We start from the raw sequence: 19,675 nt of genomic DNA on the forward strand, positions 1-19,675 counted from the left end.
ATGGGTTAATCAATTTAGAAAGTTCAGGTCTCTCTATATGCCTGTGGCTGCTTTACATCCCTAAATCCCAGTTTCTAAAGCCTTGATCCTCCTCGCCGAAATCCCAATTATCCTAGAGATAGTCTAGTCTTGAAATAACTATGTTGATTGTGCTTTGTGTAGTGGGTTTAATTAGTGTGACTTTAACATATGGATTTTTTTTTTTTTTCGTTTGGGAACGTTTCCCTCAAAGAAGGACAATTAAATGTGTGAGTACGTATATACATATACGCACAACTTTTTAAAGTTGCAAAAAATCATTTTATTTTGTATGAGATTAATCTAGATTCATCTATGCCCAGCCCTAATATATATATATATATATATATATATATATATATATATATATATATATATATATATATATATATATATATATATATATATATATATATATATATATATATATATATATATTATAATAACATTTATAAAAAAAACAATACATTTAACATAATAACAAAACAATTCTTGATTGAATTAAAATCATGTTTCAGTGTTGTTCCCTTAAACACTTGTTTTATTTGAAAATCATAGCGATTTAGGTAGAGTCTTTATTCATTTCTTCATGTGAAGAGTTCAGACGCATAACCTGCTAAACGCCACCTTCGTCAAAAATGAGATAATGATATTGACCGAATGCTCTCGGCATGTATTATATGTTCATCAAATACTTTTACTTCAAATTCGCTTCATCCCGGGCTCAGGCCATTTAGAAATACAGATTTATTAGCATTTATTCATTTATAAATGCAAAATCCATTAAACACCATGTCGATTTTTAGCAAAGTCCTCTAAGTGCACAAAAGATGAAATAGCTGAACGATAGCACACGTACAATCGTACATTTTTGAGTTTCAATTGTCGGATTTCAATTGTTTATTTACCTGGTTAAAGGAGGTTTACATAATATATTAATCAGGAGATTGACCAATTTTTGAGCCTTTTACTTTTATTCAGAAAGGGCAGTAGAAAATGAGTGGAGTCAGAGATGGTGTGGGACTGGGAAATGATTGTGGGTCACATTCAAACTTGGGTCCCGTGAGAACATATAACTAAAGTGACTTTTGTGAAAATAATAATTACCTTTTCATTGCCATTAAAGGTGCTCTAAGCGAATTGAAGCATTTTAGACCATAAAACATTTTTTGTTACATACCGGAAACATCTCCTCACTATCTGCTTGCTGCCTGTCCGCTGATCAAACTGTAAAAAAACGCGATCTCTGTAGACAGCCCAGGCTTCACAAACGGCAATATCAACAAATGGCCAAACCTAGCCAGCACAAAACAAAACAAAGTATTCCAGCCAATAAACGACAAGAAGGATTTGGGGGTGGGGGTTTGGCGCGTTCATGAAAGCACGGAAGGGAGAGGGAGGGGGAGGAGTTAGCTACGCTCTGTCTGTTTGAAAACAGTTCAAACATCAACAGGAAGTGACGTCGCACATTATTCGCTTAGAGCGCCTTTAAAGTGAAATAACTCAACCTAAACATAAGAGAATGATCAAAAGCTAATTTACAAGAAAACAGATCAGACCGATATAAAGGGTTTTGTATCCGAACTTTTCATGTATAAAATTTGTTTAGTAGTGGCAATATGATCATGCCCTAATGTTCACAGCAGACTTTAGTACAATTCTGATAAACACAAAGCTATTTTTGGAAAGTTATATGGAAAATGTTTATCTTTACTAATACCGTTACCTTATTCTCCTCAGCAGAATTCAGTAAAGAGGCCAATTTTGGCCACATGCTCTCTTCTCAATTACAGTCAGCTGACAAGATTCAATTATCCAAGAGCAATAAAGTTTCATTTAGATAATTTGACACATGAAGTGTTATGCCTCATTTCTGTCGACAGGTGATTCAGATTAACTTTGAAGAGTTTGACCTGGAATTGGGCTATGACACACTAACCATCGGTGATGGAGGGGAAGTGGCAGACCCAAAAACCATCCTGCAAGTGTGAGTTTTTATCCAAAGTCTATACAGTATCATTTACACAAGCAGGACACATTCACATTCATTTCTATTAATCTAACCTCTTCTGGGCAGAGTTTGGTTGTTAAAAATTAAATTTAAAGGGTACAAAAATCTAATGAAAATTATTTCATTGGATCTCAACAGTTTTTGGTCACTTCTAACTTTATCAAGCAAAGAGTTGATAGACTTGTGTACTGTATGCCTCGTACCCACAAGTCAGCATGGTTCAACATTACAGATGTGACATGTACTTACTGTATGATAGACCTTTGCGCTGTTCATCCGTAACTAATCTCTATTTTTCTCAGTCTGACAGGCAGCTTTGTGCCAGATCTCATTGTTAGCATGACCCATCAAATGTGGCTGCATCTCCAGTCAGATGAAAGTGTTGGATCTATAGGCTTCAAGATCAACTATAAAGGTACCTGAAAGAAATCTCGAACAACTGAATATAATGAAGGGGACACTGGGGGCAATTGTGACTATTTCAAACTTTTTCTTTAGACATTACAAACTGCTTGCTATTTTTTAGTTATTAGAAATGTTTGTATTTGCTACCACAGTATCATTAATAGACATGACAATGACTAGATGAAAATATCAAAAGTTTTAAAATATGAACAAACAATAATTTAACCCATGTCATTGTGAATATGTGCACACATCAAAGTAATACATTTACTGCTCTAAATACATATTGAAATAATAGATATGTGGGACACATTTTGTAAAATGTTGCCGTATGACAACCATTTAATTTTTTTTTATGTATTTATAACAATTACAAACTCAGTGAAATATTAAGTAACTCATCATTATTTATTTTTTATTATAGCTTTTAAACACTTTTTTACTCAATTGTGTGATCTTCTTTTGTGCAAATATTATAAGTGCATTATTTTTACATTAACACAACTAAATTATTATGAAACTCTTATTAATAAATAAATAATGAGTCATAAAATTGATCTCAGTATCAACAAAAATCCAATACTGCAGTTCCCTTATAGTACAGAATTTATCCTTGGCAACCCGTCTCTTTTTCTGTTGCCACATACTGTATAGCATACGCCAATGCTTATATTGTCACTGTAACAGTGGTTATAAAACAACAAAGTGAAGCTGACATGTACTGAAAAATTGTTCAATTTCTCCTGTTGACCTGGTCTATTTGTGAATGTTCCAAAAATAGAGAAAATGTCCAGAAAGTAAATGGCAAACAGAGAGTTATCCGAAGGAAGACGATGTTGTTAAGATTAGATAGCCATCATTTGAATTAACCTTTGAGTTACACACAAGCAACAATGCGGTCAACAATGCTTTTCACTTTCAGTTTCCCCCAAGTTAAGGTTAAATAGAGAAAGTGTTGCAGAACAAATAATGCAGAGGAAACAGCTTATTTACAACAAGAAACAGAAAATGAAAGCGGCCATTTCAGAAAGAACAGAAAATCAAAATAGAGAATTAAGGTTAAAAACGTTGAAATTGCACAAAACACCAGCCTGGCATCAGTTCAGATTCAATCAAGTTTTTAAATCCACTGCGAGTAGCTTTAGACATCAAAAACGTCTCGGTTACGTATGTAACCCTCGTTCCCTGAAGGAGGGAACGGAGACGTCACGTCGTGACCGACGAATTGGGAACTCGCTTAGAGAGACCAATCTGCTTCGAATACTACTAAAACGCCAATGAACTTGGCATTGAGATATTTGCATAATGCTGGCGCCGCCCCGCCAGGTGCGTATATAAGCCACAGGTGCAAATATGGAAATTAGCTTCTTTTTCGCTGAGAAAGCCGGAAAGTGTGACCGGCCGATAAACAGCAGGGAGCAGCCCTGTGGCGACGGGACGTGACGTCTCCGTTCCCTCCTTCAGGGAACGAGGGTTACATACGTAACCGAGACGTTCCCTTTCAGTCGGTCACTACGACGTCACGTCGTGACCGACGAATTGGGAATCCCTACCAAAACGCCACTGAGGGCTGACCTCTTCCAGTGTCTGCGTAAAGCCCTCCGGTTCCACTTAAGGATAAGGAGAATTAGGTTTTAAGGCAGAAGGCCGGGCACTAGATGTTCCTTTAACCCCACAGTAGTGCTAGCGACTGGGAAGCGCCCTATCTGAGCGGTATAGGGACGCTGCGGAAGCCACCGCCCCGTTAAGGGCTATTGGTGGGCGAAAGTCAACCGTAGTTGAGGTATAATGACAGCCGTGGCTGTGTAAGCAAAGCAGTGCTCTGCTGAGGGAAACGTGGGTTAGTAGGATTAACCCCACGGAAAAATACTCACAAAGGAACCCGATGGGACGCAATGTGGATGCCCGAGCCAAACACATAGGTTCGCGAGGATGCAGCTAGTGAGAGGCTGGCAGCGGATGCTCCGCAACATCAGGCTGCCAAGGCAGCGGAGGAGACAAAACAAAGTACTACGCATTTTGTCCTGAAGGCCTTCCATACTGACAGTTATTGTGTAGCGTCAGTCGGAGGCTGCAAGCCGACCTGCGAGCCTGTTCTCTGTGCTTCCCCTAGCGAGGAAAGAACACGAGAGGAGACAGGCTCGACACGAACACTGTAAAATCTAGTGAACGTATTAGGTGTCGCCCAACCAGCAGCTCTGCAGATGTCTGTTAGCGAGGAACCACGAGCGAGTGCCCAAGATGAGGCAACACTCCGTGTGGAGTGCGCTCTCAGATTAAATGGACAAGGAATGCCCTGCAGATTATAAGCAAGGGCGATAGTATCGACTATCCAATGAGACATCCTCTGCTTAGTGACAGCTTTCCCTCTCTGCTGACCACCGTAACAAACAAAGAGCTGATCTGAGGTCCTAAGGCTTTGTGTGCGATCCACGTAGATGCGTAGCGCTCGTACGGGGCATAATAAAGCCATGGTTGGGTCTGCCGCCTCCGCGGGCAAAGCTTGCAAGCTCACCACTTGATCTCTGAAGGGAGTGGTGGGAACTTTGGGCACGTAGCCTGGTCTGGGTCTCAATGTAACACTCGAGACAGCAGGGCCAAACTGAAGGCACGAATCGTCGATAGAGAATGCATGAAGGTCACCTACCCTCTTAACAGAGGCCAATGCGAGTAGGGTCAGAGTTTTCATTGATAAAAACTTCAGACTCGCAGACTGCAAAGGCTCGAACGGGTCTCCCTGCAGGGCTTTCAGCACCATGGACAGGTCCCAAGGAGGAATAGAGGGAGGGCGCGAGGGGTTTAGCCTACGAGCGCCTCTTAAAAACCTAATAACTAAGTCGTGCTGGCCGACTGATCTGCCATTAATAAGTGAGTGATGAGCAGAAATAGCAGCGATATCAACTTTAATGGTGGAGGGTGACAGCCTACCATCTAACCGGCGTTGAAGGTATGAAAGCACAATATTAATGGGGCATTCTCGGGGGTCCTCGCGTTGCGAAGAGCACCAATCGACGAAAAGGTTCCATTTAAGCGCGTAAGCCCGTCTTGTGGACGGAGCTCGAGCCGCGGCGATGGTGTTAGATATCGCTTGCGATAAATCACCTAAACCTTGTGCGCGCTCAACGACCACACGTGGAGATCCCACAGGTCGGGGCGCGGGTGCCATAATGTGCCCCCTCCTTGAGAAAGAAGGTCCTTCCTCAGGGGAATCCGCCAGGGAGGGGCTGTCGCGAGGAGCATTAGTTCTGGAAACCAATTCCTGGTCGTCCAGTAAGGAGCGACCAGTAGAAGGCTCTCCTCGTCCTGCCTGACTTTGCACAGCGTCTGTGCGATTAAACTCACTGGTGGAAACGCGTATTTGCGCATCCCCCGCGGCCAGCTGTGTGTCAGCGCATCCACGCCGAGGCTGCCCTCGGTTAGTGAATAAAACAGGCGACAGTGGGTATCGTCCGGGGACGCAAATAGATCTATCTGCGCACGACCGAACTTCCTCCAAATTAGCTGTACCGTCTGGGGGTGGAGTCGCCATTCTCCGGGGCGCGCCGCTCGGGAAAGCGCGTCTGCCGCTGTATTGAGTGAACCCGGAATGTGAATGGCACGAAGGGACCTCAGATGCTTCTGACTCCAAAGGAGGAGATGACGGGCGAGATGCGACATGTGACGAGAGCGCAAACCGCCTTGACGGTTGATATACGCAACGGTCGCAGTGTTGTCGGTGCGTACTAGTACATCCTTCCCTCGCAGCTCCGTAGCAAAGCGTACGAGTCCCAGATATACAGCCCACAACTCGCGGCAATTGATATGCCAGTGCAGCTGGGGTGCTGTCCACACCCCCGAAGCTGCAAGCCCGTTGTACGTGGCTCCCCACCCCGTGTTGGATGCATCTGTGTGTACAACAGCATGCCAATAAATCTGTCTCATGGAGACCCCTGCTCTCAGAAACGCAGGGTCTAACCACGGGGTGAATGTTAGACGACACGCAGGTGTAATGGTTACACGGTGAATGCCGGCGCGCCACGCTCTCCTCGGGACTCGATCGTGAAGCCAACGCTGAAGCGGTCTCATATGGAGCAGCCCGAGCGGTGTCACGGCCGCGGCTGCTGCCATATTTCCCAGGAGCTTCTGAAATTGTTTCAGAGGGACCGCGTTCTTCCCTCGGAAAGAACCAAGGCAAGTCAGAATTGATTGGACGCGCGCTTCTGTTAAACGTGCCGATAAATCGATCGAGTCCAGTTCCATCCCGAGAAAAGAGATCCTCTGCGTGGGACAAAGTTTGCTCTTTTCCCAGTTGACCCGAAGACCCAGACGGGCGAGATGCCGAAGCGTTAAGTCTCTGTGCTCGCAAAGCGTCCGCCGAGAATGCGCTATTATAAGCCAATCGTCGAGGTAAGCCAAAATGCGAACACCGCTCTCTCTCAGGGGCTTTAACGCCGCTTCCACTACTTTCGTGAATACACGGGGAGAGAGAGACAGCCCGAACGGTAGTACTTTGTATTGGTATGCCCGCCCCTCGAACGCAAAGCGCAGAAACGGTCTGTGGCGAGGGAGAATGGACACATGAAAGTACGCGTCTTTCAGATCTATTGCTGCAAACCAATCCTGGGGCCGTATTGACTGAAATATCAGTTTCGGCGTTATCATTCTGAAGGATCGTCTTTGGAGAGATCGGTTCAGAACGCGCAAATCCAAGATCGGTCGTAACCCACCGCCCTTCTTTGGAACTATGAAATACGGGCTGTAAAACCCTGAGCTCATCTCGGTTGGAGGGACCGGTTCGATCGCGTCCTTCGCCAGGAGGACATCGAGTTCTGCACGCAGTACATGTGCATCGGACGCTTTCACTGTAGTGAAACGAATGCCCGAGAATTTGGGTGTGTGCCGGTTGAATTGAATTTCGTAACCGAGGCGGATCGTGCGTAATACCCATCGGGACGGGCTGGTAAGCTGAAGCCAAGCTTCCAGAGACCGTGCGAGGGGAATTAACGGCACAACCGGAGAGCTCGCGGTGGGGCAGACGAGCGGAACAGGTGAGACTGCCGGTGCGCGCGCCGTAAGAGCGCACGCAGCTACAGTGAGTGTGCGTGTTGTGACACTGACCTGAGACCGCTGAGGGAGCTGGTGGTCCGGTCTCCGCAGTGGAGAGCTCGGACTCCTCAGAACCCCCGCTGGCGATGGAGGAGAGGGAGGATGAGCAGATGAATGCCCGCTCACATCTCTCTCGATCCTCTGGAGACCTGGAGAAGGAATAGGAATGCACTCTTTTTGTGGTTTTGTGGGTGCCGGCTGAGAAGCCGGCGGAACAGAAACAAAACGAAACCAAAGATTTTCCACCCGGCCCTCCTCCGGGGGAAGGAGCGGTGCGTTCACCGTCTCCCGAAGAGTGATCCCATCCGAATCCAGGTCGCCCGTCTCAGGGCCGCTTAGATCCCCGTCTGCGACCACGGGAAGCGGATTGAGCGGGCGGGGCGGGCTGTCGACGGCTGTTCCCCCTCCGTTGTCTGGATGATTTCCTAGGGGGGGGGGGCGGAGGCAGCCGCCACAGGGCGCCCTCGGCGAGGAGCAGACTGGGCAGCCGGTGCTGGTGGACGAGAGGCAGGCCTCTTGCGCCGGGGCATGATCTTGGAGATCGCTTCAGTCTGCTTCTGAGCGGCGGTGAATTGCTGCGCAAAAGACTCCACCGACTCGCCGAATAGGCCAGTCTGTGACACTGGAGCGTCCAGGAACTTGTTCTTGTCCGCTTCCGTCATGTCAGCCAGACACAACCATAGGTGGCGTTCTTGGACCACGAGTGTAGACATCGCACGACCAATCGCCTGCGCCGTCACCTTCGTAGCGCGGAGAGCCAAATCAGTGGCAGCCCGCAGCTCCGAGAAGACGGGTGAGTCGTGTCCTCCCTCATGCAGATCTCGTAAGGCCTTCGCTTGATGGACCTGCAGCAAAGCCATTGCATGCAGAGCCGAAGCCGCCTCTCCACAAGCCTGATGGGCAGCGCCCGTTAAACCGGACGACTGTCTACAAGCCCGAGAGGGAAGGGTTGGGCGGTCCTTCCAGGAGGCAGCGGTGGCCGGACACAGCTGCATCGCGACGCCCCGCTCCACAGGGGGGATCCCCGTATAACCCTTAGCGGCTCCGTTGGTGAGGGAGGTGAGGGGGGAGGGCTGAATCGGCCGTAACCGGGTAGAGTACGGCGACTTCCAAGTCCGTGACAGCTCCTCGTGCACCTCGGGGAAGAAAGGTACTGGTGGAGAGGGCTGTGAAGCCCGGGCAGCTCCGAAGAACCAATCATCCAGGCGGGACGGTTCGGGCTGAGGGGGGTTAACCCACTCCAACCCTACGGTCTCCGCCGCTCGAGAGAGCACAGCCACCATCTCCGGGTCAAACTCCGGCGTCACGACCCGACCAGAGGGAGGAAGAACGTCGGAGTCAGCTTCGGAAAGAGGGGCTCCACCCTCGGGTGTTGCGGTCGAAGCGGGTCCAGAGGGAGGCGCAACGGATTCTACAGCGCTCGTAGAACACGAGGCTGCAGTCTCCATAGGCACCTCTACCGGCTGAGGACGGGAAGGCTGAGAGCCGGAGGACGAATCCCCCGACCGGCTCAGCACAGTTAGACGCAGATCGTCCTTAGAGAGCTTCGCGGCCGCTCCGTGGCGGCGGTCAGAACTCACCGGACGCGGACGCCGTTCCCGTAGAAACGACAACCGCCTGCGTAAATCCAGCAGGGACATCTCCTCGCAATGAGAACATGCACCCCCAGCGAACGCAGCCTCCGCATGCTCGATGCCCAAGCATGAAAGACAGCGCTCGTGACCGTCCTTTGGACCCATGTACTTGCCGCATCCAAGAACACACGGACGAAAAGCCATCCTGAAAAGGACGCTGATCTCCGGATATACGAGAGAGTGGCTGCCTTTAACAAGGCACAAAGCTCTCCGTATCACTCTTTTAGGGAAATTCACTCTTAGATGCTCAGTTGATGATGCGCACAGGGATCAGCAACGCACTCACTAATAACTCAAAACAAAAAAGATGCAGAGTAGTGGAAAACTGCGGCGTCCGCTGTGGTACTGCTTGTCCAACCAACTTCAGCAATCGTTTCCCACCAGAGCAGAGAGTAGCTTCTCAGTAGCAGATACTGCCGGCTTTCGAAGCGATAAAAAGCTAATTTCCATATTTGCACCTGTGGCTTATATACGCACCTGGCGGGGCGGCGCCAGCATTATGCAAATATCTCAATGCCAAGTTCATTGGCGTTTTAGTAGTATTCGAAGCAGATTGGTCTCTCTAAGCGAGTTCCCAATTCGTCGGTCACGACGTGACGTCGTAGTGACCGACTGAAAGGGAACCGAATGATATTTACATGACATGTCACTGTATCTTAGATGAGTATGCACCATGGATGCATTAGCAGTCAGTGTGCATAAAAGTGAAGCAGTTCCCACAAATCACTTCAGTGGTCTCTGTAGAGAAGGCATGGCAACTAACTTTCATCCCTTTCACATGAGCTACATCAACTTGATAGAAGCAGCAATCCCTACAAAACCCATATCTTTGATTATCTCTCCTCCCTTAAGGTTTGGTAATAAATTAGTGTCGGGGTGATGAACAGCAAGCCGTTCAGTATAATGAGGGAGATTGACTGAGGTAACAGAACGAAAGAGCCGGTGAATATTCCTAAGTACATGAGCAGAGAGATAAAAAAAATCATTACAGTATGATATCCCTGAGAGAGACCTGCAAAATACTGCAGAATGTAGTGTGTGTATCAGATGTATCGGTCTACACCTATTCTGATTCTAGACGATCAGACAGATTTTTCATTTCTAGCTAGAAACATTATACCATATAAATAAATAATTGAGTGTTATATGTGACACATACAATATAAATCATATGGTTTTGATTGAACACATTAATAGTTAATAAGTTCACTGTAGTTTTTCCAATGTCCTGGTCCTAGTAGTTTTATCACCTCGGGTTTATCACATCAGGCTTTTACACGAAAGAGTAATTTCAACATGATAAAGACATGGTGATCTTAAAAATGAAAACGTAGAACACATTGACCCAACCTGTCCATTTTGAAAATCCATTTATTTTGCTCTTCTAGCTTTGCACAGTTGGATTTCATTCACATTTAGCATTGGTTTTCTGCCCTGTTTTCTATTTATGACAAAACCTGAATTAAATTTAATAGTTAATGGTGCCAAAGAATGCATTAATACAATATGTAAAATTGTTCTCTGATATCTAAATAGAAGGTATGTGGTTATATTAAGTGCAAAATTGATCCAGAGACAGTTTTGCATGTCCATTTACAACCCTAGGATTTGTCCTTAGAATGAAATGGAATGTTATTACCTTATTTGGAAGGGGCATGAATAATAATGTTGAGCTCTGCTCTGATTGGCTGTTTTACAGTGAGGCTCATGTCAGTAGCTTACATTAGTGAACAGACCTTATATTCCACATTTTCAGTTCAAGCTACACTGCTTTGGAACAGCCTGCCAACTGAACTGAGAATGCAAACAGAGTTGAACATTTTTCTCTACACGTGAACTCGAGCTTTGAGAACATTGTACACAGAGTTTACTAAAAAGAAGGTTTTGAACAACTGACTTTGGTTGTTTTAGGGTCCGCTCGCCAGTCAAGATGTATTGATCTCCGAATGCGACGTAAGGAGAGAAGAGAGTAAAGATGGATAGCTCCTAAAGCATACTTTCATATAAATGCACGGTAATTTGTTGTTTTGTCACAATATTGACCTTCTATTTGAAAAAGGAGGCTCATATGAGATTCATTCATTTGCAAACCGAAATCGATTCTTTACTGTTTGTCTCGCAAAGATGGCGAGGGGACACCATAACACCCAAAGTCAGTTGGTCAAAACTCTGTGTACACAAACAATGTTCTCAATGCGCGCGTTCATGTTTAAAGATCCAGGTGATACTTTGAGCAAAGTTTCATGTTGTGTCGTGCCTTCTTAGTGTTGTAAAAATAGTGGTAGTTTGTTAGCAGTGGACAGCGACTGGAAGAACACATCAGGGATCGAGAAGGCATCACACCCTAACCAAGATTTTTTTTTTAAGTATGGTTTCTTTCCATGACAGTCGAGGTGAAAAATGTCTTTCTTAGCCATTTCCCGAATCCGTAAGAATCATAGACAATAAAAGATAAGAAATCCGTAAATCGTAGCAAGCTGGCCAATGCTTGTCAGTAACCTACTGGTACTCTGTAGGTACTCAAGATGGCGGCAGGCAACTGGAATGACGTAAAAGGTCACATGACTGATATTCCTCAATACACTGTAAAAAAAAATCTGTAGAAATTACAGTATTACTGGCAGCTGGTTGCCAGTAACTTACTGTAGATTTTATATTTATGTTATTTACTGGCAACAGTTTGTTCAAAGTTAAATGAACATGAAACATTTTCAGTCTTTATTGTCTACAGTAAGTTACTGGCAACCAGCTGCATAATTACAGCTAATTTTTTACAGTGTAGTAGAACTAAATACTGAAATATAGCAATAACTAGCATATAGCGCTAATGCAGCAGTCACAACTTTGTTTTTAACATTGTAACAACATTGTAATTAATGTAATGTGTAATTCAATGTTGGAGCTTTCATCTGTCCTTTGTTTTCCCCGTCTTGAAGTTTTAATTTGATATTGCCATGTTTTGTAGTTATTTTGTTTTATTGGTCCTGGTTAATTTTTCTGCCCAGCTGTTAGCCTTTGTGGTCTCTTGTTGTTTGGTCGGTTATTGTTTGATGTTATGTGTTCTCCTTCCTGGTTCTCTTTGTTCCCTGTCTTGTTATATATATTTTACTCATCAAATGTTGTTTGTGATTGTTTGAGGCTCACAATGTGTTATTACCATATAGAACTTTTATTATTCATCTATGCCTAGGTAAATACAGTTTGACATTATATGGCATCTTTAGGCATTTTTGTTTATGCATGAATTTACATAGCATTTTACATTTTTATGGTGTTATGGATTATTTCTTAGCTTTTTTGACAGAAATGAATGCATAATTTAAACATGTATAGAATATTCAAAAGTTTATCTTACACATGCATACAAAATTAAACATTTCCTTTCCCTAATTCTGTACTGTAGGCCATGTTATTGATAGTATTAAAAGTGACCAGCCATTTAAATAAGACCAGCTTTAGATTTTGCTATATAAAAGCAGCATAATTTGCAATAAAACAGTGTCAGGTAAAAAAATATTTGTATTTATTTTCTTTTATCACACTGTGCCTTAAAATGTGTTTATCTATATAATACGCTTTTTATATATTCCTAAACAGAGTTTTAATTTTGGTGTTTGCAATATCTTCAAATAATATGTATATTTCATAACTTTACCATCTTTTGTTCTGCTTTTATTTTTGTGTGATGGTACAGTAGTCTAAAACTGCTTGCAACATTGCACTGCTTGTAGCTCCTTTATGCCTACTTAACTTTATACCCAGCAAGCTAAACAAACACTAAATTAACAAGAGCAAGCTACTAGTGGGGAATATAAATTTTGACTTGTTAAAAGTTTTTTTAAAGTGCCATTGATTAGCCATTATCCATGGATGAATTCGGCGATGTTTTCACAGTTTTAGAACACTAGTAAATAGCCATGGTCATTAATATCCAACTTACTTCTGTGTGCACTATTCAACATCATTGACTTGGTTAAAAACTTAATTTTATTGAATGTTTTAAAGAAATAAACCCAAGATCTCTTAGTGACTTATGTGAACTCGTGGTAAAAAGTATGTTTTGTGTCTTGACTCCCCACAAAACTCGACTTGGCGATAATGAGCATTTTCTTAAGAGGAATCAGCATTACTGTCAGCATTACTGAAATAAAACAATATCCAATGGATACATAGAGGAAGAGATAAATTACTTGCCATTTTTCAATGAATAAGAAATGCCTTTTGAGATTACATTTATTTATAGACTTTTATGTGAAGGCAGCTTTAATGAGTCCTGCTGTATGGTAAATGCTCAGAATGCATGCTGTGGCTTTTGATGTATTACATGCCAAAGTTCATGGATACACTGTAATTCTCTGCTTATTTCAGGAAGAAAAACAAAGGTATCAAAACTGTTTTGTGTGGGCTGTGTTTGCTTACATATACAGAATCAACCTTTTGTATTTGATTAAAAAACTTGGTTAACACAATTGAAGGTCCTCAGGTACAGTTCATGTATACACAAAACACCCATAACATTAAGCACTGCTGTGGCACTGTAGGGGTATCCCCTCTGACACTAGGGTTGTTATGATTATTCACATGCCACCGGCTCTCAGTTCTTTTCACCATCATAAATACAATGCAGTAAATATGGCCTAACCTTCTCCAAGCCTCCTCTCTCGATTGACCAATGGAGTAAAGCATTGTGGTAGCCATAAAGAGACTGTCAGGTCGGAAATTAATGCTATACATCAAACACAGGCCAAAGACCTCCGTTACATCTCAGGAAAAATGCTCCCTTTCAACATCCTCAAACTTGATGTGGCATTTAATGTAATTTAGTGAAGTTTTCCCTTCCAAGGGTGTTTCTTTCATGCATCCTCGTTCCAAATAAGGATGCAAAAGGGGAAAAGCAGAGGTCAGAGTTCAATTGGGAGTGGCCGTACAAAGTGTCGCAGAAGATGTATTGCCCGCTCCGCCAGGCTGCCGCCCATTAAGCTCCTTCTTTGCAGATGCAAGGCGGTATCTGGGCATAGTGACCTCTGGAATAGGTTTCTGTACGCGGGGTGGGAGTTGTGTCCTGCTTGGCTGGCTCCACTTTTAGAGGACCCGGACCGCTCCTTACACCGACATATTGGAGCTTATCTAGTCAGACCAGAGGCTTTTGTTGGCATTCTGTTTTACTAGGTGGATAGATCAACCTTAGTTTAGAAAAAATCTGTCGACCACCTTTGAGAAATTCATTCTCGCACTTTCTTGGATTTTAAAAGCCAATATCGAAGCATAGACATCCATAGATTCCTCTTGATGACACCTTATCATCTAATTGTGTCAGTGTAGACACATCTCAGGCTCGACAGATCTGCAAAGTTTAGTGATCCATAACACTTAAATACTTTCTCCATAGAAATCGATAAGGAGAGCTGTGGGGACCCAGGCACACCTCTTTATGGAATAAGAGAAGGAGATGGCTTCTCTAACGGCGACATCTTGCGCTTCGAGTGCCAGTTTGGCTTCGAGCTAATTGGAGAGAAGACAATAACCTGCCAGAACAACAACCAGTGGTCTGCCAACATCCCAATATGCATTTGTGAGTGATACTGTACATTATGAGCTTATTATCGCCTATAAAAATGATTTATGTGTCTCTATGTATTTTTGTTTACGGCAGTGTCCTCGAATGTGTTGTTTTTTCGTCCTAACGGTTATTTTTCACCAGTGCCGCTGTATTAACATCTTGATCTTTGCCTTTTCTTCTTCAAAATAAACCCAGTAGTTTCAGAGATAAAAGGCTGCTGAAATAATTGGCTTCTACTGTATATAAAGTCAACCTTTATTCAGAGATCTTCAGCTACGGTGACAGCTGCTATTTTGATACTTCACCTGTAGGCTGTTTTAAAGCGCATAGCTGAACTTTCTTCACGTCTAATTGGAAGAGTGACTAAAGAGGTTTATTTATAGCCTAAAATCCATATCTAGCATAAAAACACCATTTTTCAAAGAGTCTGAAATCTAATAAAAAGTGTGGCACATTTAAGTTCAAATGGTGTATTTTTATTTGATTGTACATTAATGATGTTATATAATGTGTTATATTACGGTCCTACAGTACATGGGTTAAAATAGTCTAAAATAATAACATTGATTAGTTTCTTTCTATTTTTTCAGTTCCCTGTCTTTCAAACTTCACTGCCCCCATGGGCACGGTCCTCTCTCCAGATTACCCAGAAGGCTATGGGAACAACCTTAACTGCGTGTGGCTGATCCTATCAGAGCCGGGCAGCCGTATCCACCTGGCCTTCAACGATTTTGATCTGGAGGCTCCGTATGACATTTTGACCGTGAAGGATGGCGAAATGCTGGACTCGTCCGTGCTCGGCCGTTTCACCGGGGCGGAGGTGCCATCGCACCTCACGAGCAACAGCAACATCCTCCGGCTGGAATTTCAGGCCGACCATTCCATGTCGGGCCGAGGATTCAACATTACCTACACCAGTGCGTGCACCACCTCATGATCTGCATTTTGTCTGCACGAAGCATTTATTAATATTCAAAGCATGAGAGTTGCATACGCATGTTATTGTGTATCAGAAATTACAGATAGTAGTCATTATTGCTTTTTGCTTAACAGGTAATCAACATTTTGGAGCCGTAATGATAATAGGACTTATTGATGCGTATCTCTGAGGAATTTGTTTTAATGGCTATAATTTAGAAAGGTTTCACTGATATAATGTAGTGTGATAAAAGGATGTTTGTTTACGACTTCCAGACGTGTCTAATGCAAACTGATGAGTCTACAGTGCTTTACTCCGTTTCACCGAATCTCTCCTCCACCCCTCATTAGCACATACATGACTTTAATCTGCGCAGTGACTTCTCGGTGGTCTTTCCTAAAGGATATGTAAAATGTCAAGATAATCCATCAAAGTCTTTAAAGTGGACATCAGCTTGCATGCACATTAGGTGTGCTACCGTAACGCTAATACCACGTCTTTTAACATACTGACGTGGAAGCGTTGTCCGTAAAGAGCTGTCAGGGGTGTGATGGAGCGCTGTTAAATCTGTATTCGTTTTGACAAACGTCATGTCCTTCTTGTAGGCCTTTCCTGTCACTAAACATCCATCAGACACTTAGTCTGTCGTGAGGATGGCAGCTTTTCTGGCCGATTGCCTTGAGCCCCTGTGTATGCTTCATGAAGTTATGATAAAAACAACTGGAAGGTCAATAACACTAAGGAGACTAATAAACAAGCCTAGAGCAGAAACATGTCTTTAGGAATTGAGGTACCACAAACCCTCGCTTCTGTGAGTGCTACAAAAGGATGAAGAGCAACACTTGTGCTGAAGTGTCACTCAGGGTTGTCAAAGTGATACAGATTTTATCACTATAAGTGTTTATTTTTTAGGAAAGGATTATTTTGTTAGAGACAATGTGATGTCATAGTTTTAACTAAAATATACAAAGTATTCCAATAACATGGATTTTATTCTTTTTTAAAGGGTCAGAAAGCTAAATATTTGGCTTTTGTGTAATTATTATGTTCCCTACACTGCAAAAAAAATGTTTTCAGTAAAAAATATTAAAAAATTCTTAAATTAAGATGCTTTTTCTTGTAGAGCAAAACAAACCAAGAAAATAAGTCTAGTTTATAGACCAAAAATATCAAATTTAAGTGATTTTGTGCATAAACGAACATTAACTTCTGCCAATCGGGTAAGCAAAAAAATCTTGAACATTTTTCTTAAACACTAAATTCAAGAAAAATGTTAAAAAAAACTTACCCCATTGGCAGATTATTATTTTTTGGCTTGTTTTATGCACAAAATCACTTAAATTTGATATATTTTTTGTCTAAAAACTAGACTTATTTTCTTAGGTCATTTTGTACCAAGCCCCTAAGGTGACATTGGATTAAAAAAAATCTAAAGTTTAGTTTCTCATGCTCACGTAAAACTTTTGCGCGCGCACGTGAAACTATCACGTGCGCACGTAAAGGCAAAAGTTCCATGTGTGCATGCGATAGTTTCACGTGTGCGCGCGAAACTAAACGCAGTAGTTTCACGTGCGCACGCAAAAGTTTCACGTGAGCACACAATAGTTTCACGTGAGCACGCAAAAGTAAACGCAGTAGTTTCACATGCGCCAACGAAACTAAACGCAGTAGTTTCACATGCGCACGCGAAAGTTTCACGTGAGCACGCAATAGTTTCACGTGTGCGCGCGAAACTAAACGCAGTAGTTTCACGTGCGCACGCAAAAGTTTCACGTGAGCACACAATAGTTTCACGTGAGCACGCAAAAGTAAACGCAGTAGTTTCACATGCGCCAACGAAACTAAACGCAGTAGTTTCACATGCGCACGCGAAAGTTTCACGTGAGCACGCAATAGTTTCATGTGAGCACGCAAAACTAAACGCAGTAGTTTCACATGCTTACGTGAAAGTTTCACGTGAGCACACGATGGTTTCACGTGAGCATGCAAAACTAAACGCAGTAGTTTCACATGCGCACACGAAACTAAACGCAGTAGTTTCACATGCGCACGCGAAAGTTTCACGTGAGCACGCAATAGTTTCATGTGAGCACGCAAAACTAAACGCAGTAGTTTCACATGCGTACGTGAAAGTTTCACGTGAGCACACGATGGTTTCACGTGAGCACGCAAAACTAAACGCAGTAGTTTCACATGCGCACGCGAAACTAAACGCAGTAGTTTCACATGCGCACGCGAAAGTTTCATGTGAGCACACGATAGTTTCACGTGAGCACGCAAAACTAAACGCAGTAGTTTCACATGCACACGCGAAAGGTGACATTGGAGTAAAAAAAATCTAAAGTTTCGTTTCTCATGCTCACGTAAAACTTTTGCGCGCGCACGTGAAACTATCACGTGCGCACGTAAAGGCAAAAGTTTCATGTGTGCATGCGATAGTTTCACGTGTGCGCGCGAAACTAAACGCAGTAGTTTCACGTGCGCACGCAAAAGTTTCACGTGAGCACACAATAGTTTCACGTGAGCACGCAAAAGAAAACGCAGTAGTTTCACATGCGGCAACAAAACTAAACGCAGTAGTTTCACATGCGCACGCGAAAGTTTCACGTGAGCACGCAATAGTTTCATGTGAGCACGCAAAACTAAACGCAGTAGTTTCACATGCGTACGTGAAAGTTTCACGTGAGCACGCGATGGTTTCACGTGAGCACGCAAAACTAAACGCAGTAGTTTCACATGCGCACGCGAAACTAAACGCAGTAGTTTCACATGCACACGCGAAAGTTTCACATGAGCACGCGATAGTTTCACGTGAGCACGCAAAACTAAACGCAGTAGTTTCACATGCGCACGCGAAACTAAACACAGTAGTTTCACATGCACACGCGAAAGTTTCACATGAGCACGCGATAGTTTCACGTGAGCACGCAAAACTAAATGCAGTAGTTTCACATGCGCACGCGAAAGTTTCATGTGAGTATGCGATAGTTTCACGTGAGCATGCAAAACTAAACTTTATTTAATTTTTGCTCCATATCCCCTTAGGACAAAGAAAAAGCATCTTAATTTAAGATTTTTTTTAGATTTTTCCTGAAAACAAAACAAAAATACTAAGAGTTTATTCCTTGAAAATTATTTTTTGCACTGTAATTTGTATGGATAAGACTTGTGGCGTAAAATTATGCAACATCACTCTACCCTGCCGAAATATCCAGCTAAGACCAGCATAAGCTGGTGAGCTGGTTTTAGCTGGTCTCCCAGCTTGGTTTTAGCTGGTTTTGCTGGTTTAGGAAGCTGGATTTGCTGGTGTAGCAAGCTGGTCTAGCTGTGTTTTGGTCACTTTTTAAGCTGGTCTAGCTGGACTTAGCTGGTCAGGCTTGAAGACCAGCTGGCCCACCAGCATGACCAGCTTTGTCAGGCTGGGAGGACCAGCGTAAACCAGCTAGTGCCACCTTAAACCAGCTAAAACCAGCTACCAGCTTATGCTGGTCTTAGCTGGATTTTTCAGTAGGGTACTCATCTACATTTATGCATCTGGTAGACGTTTTTTATCCAAAGCAACTTATAGTGCATTCAAGCTATACATTTTATCAATGTGTACTCCCTGTGTTTCAAACCCACAACTTTTGTGCTGTTCCAATGCTCTACCAATTGAGCTACAGTAACACTCATATGGATTTTGTATTTTAAACTGCTTCAAAACACATATCAACGCAAAATAAAATACAAATTAAAAGCAATTTTAACACTTTCACACATTAGGAACTGTTTGTATGCTTTATGGCTACTGTGATAATATGGGCACAATTTCAGAGTACCATCCTTTGTCCATTTTTTCAGCATTTGGCCACAATGAATGTCCGGATCCAGGAGTTCCTCTGAATGCCAGGCGATTTGGTGACAGTTTCCAGCTGGGCAGCTCCATCTCAATCATCTGTGAGGATGGTTTCATTAAGACACAGGGAGCGGAAACCATTACCTGTGAGCTAAGCAGTGGCAAGGTGATGTGGAGCGGCCCCATCCCAAAGTGCGAAGGTAATTAT

At 43.3% G+C, this 19,675-nt stretch overlaps 1 protein-coding gene across 5 annotated transcripts in view; it reads left to right on the forward strand.

Annotated features, from left to right (window-relative positions):
- csmd3b (CUB and Sushi multiple domains 3b) overlaps window positions 1-19,675 on the forward strand; it is a 502,030-nt gene that overhangs the window by 297,976 nt on the left and 184,379 nt on the right. For all 5 annotated transcript variants that reach the window (XM_065290793.1, XM_065290794.1, XM_065290799.1 and 2 more), the window contains exons 11-15: window positions 1,902-2,005; window positions 2,332-2,444; window positions 14,543-14,725; window positions 15,304-15,630; window positions 19,473-19,667. In XM_065290793.1, coding sequence (XP_065146865.1) covers window positions 1,902-2,005; window positions 2,332-2,444; window positions 14,543-14,725; window positions 15,304-15,630; window positions 19,473-19,667 — 922 coding nt within the window. The remainder of the gene's footprint in view (window positions 1-1,901; window positions 2,006-2,331; window positions 2,445-14,542; window positions 14,726-15,303; window positions 15,631-19,472; window positions 19,668-19,675) is intronic.

This window comes from Paramisgurnus dabryanus, chromosome 19 (assembly GCF_030506205.2).
Source record: "Paramisgurnus dabryanus chromosome 19, PD_genome_1.1, whole genome shotgun sequence".
NCBI classification, from domain to species: Eukaryota; Metazoa; Chordata; class Actinopteri; order Cypriniformes; family Cobitidae; genus Paramisgurnus; species Paramisgurnus dabryanus.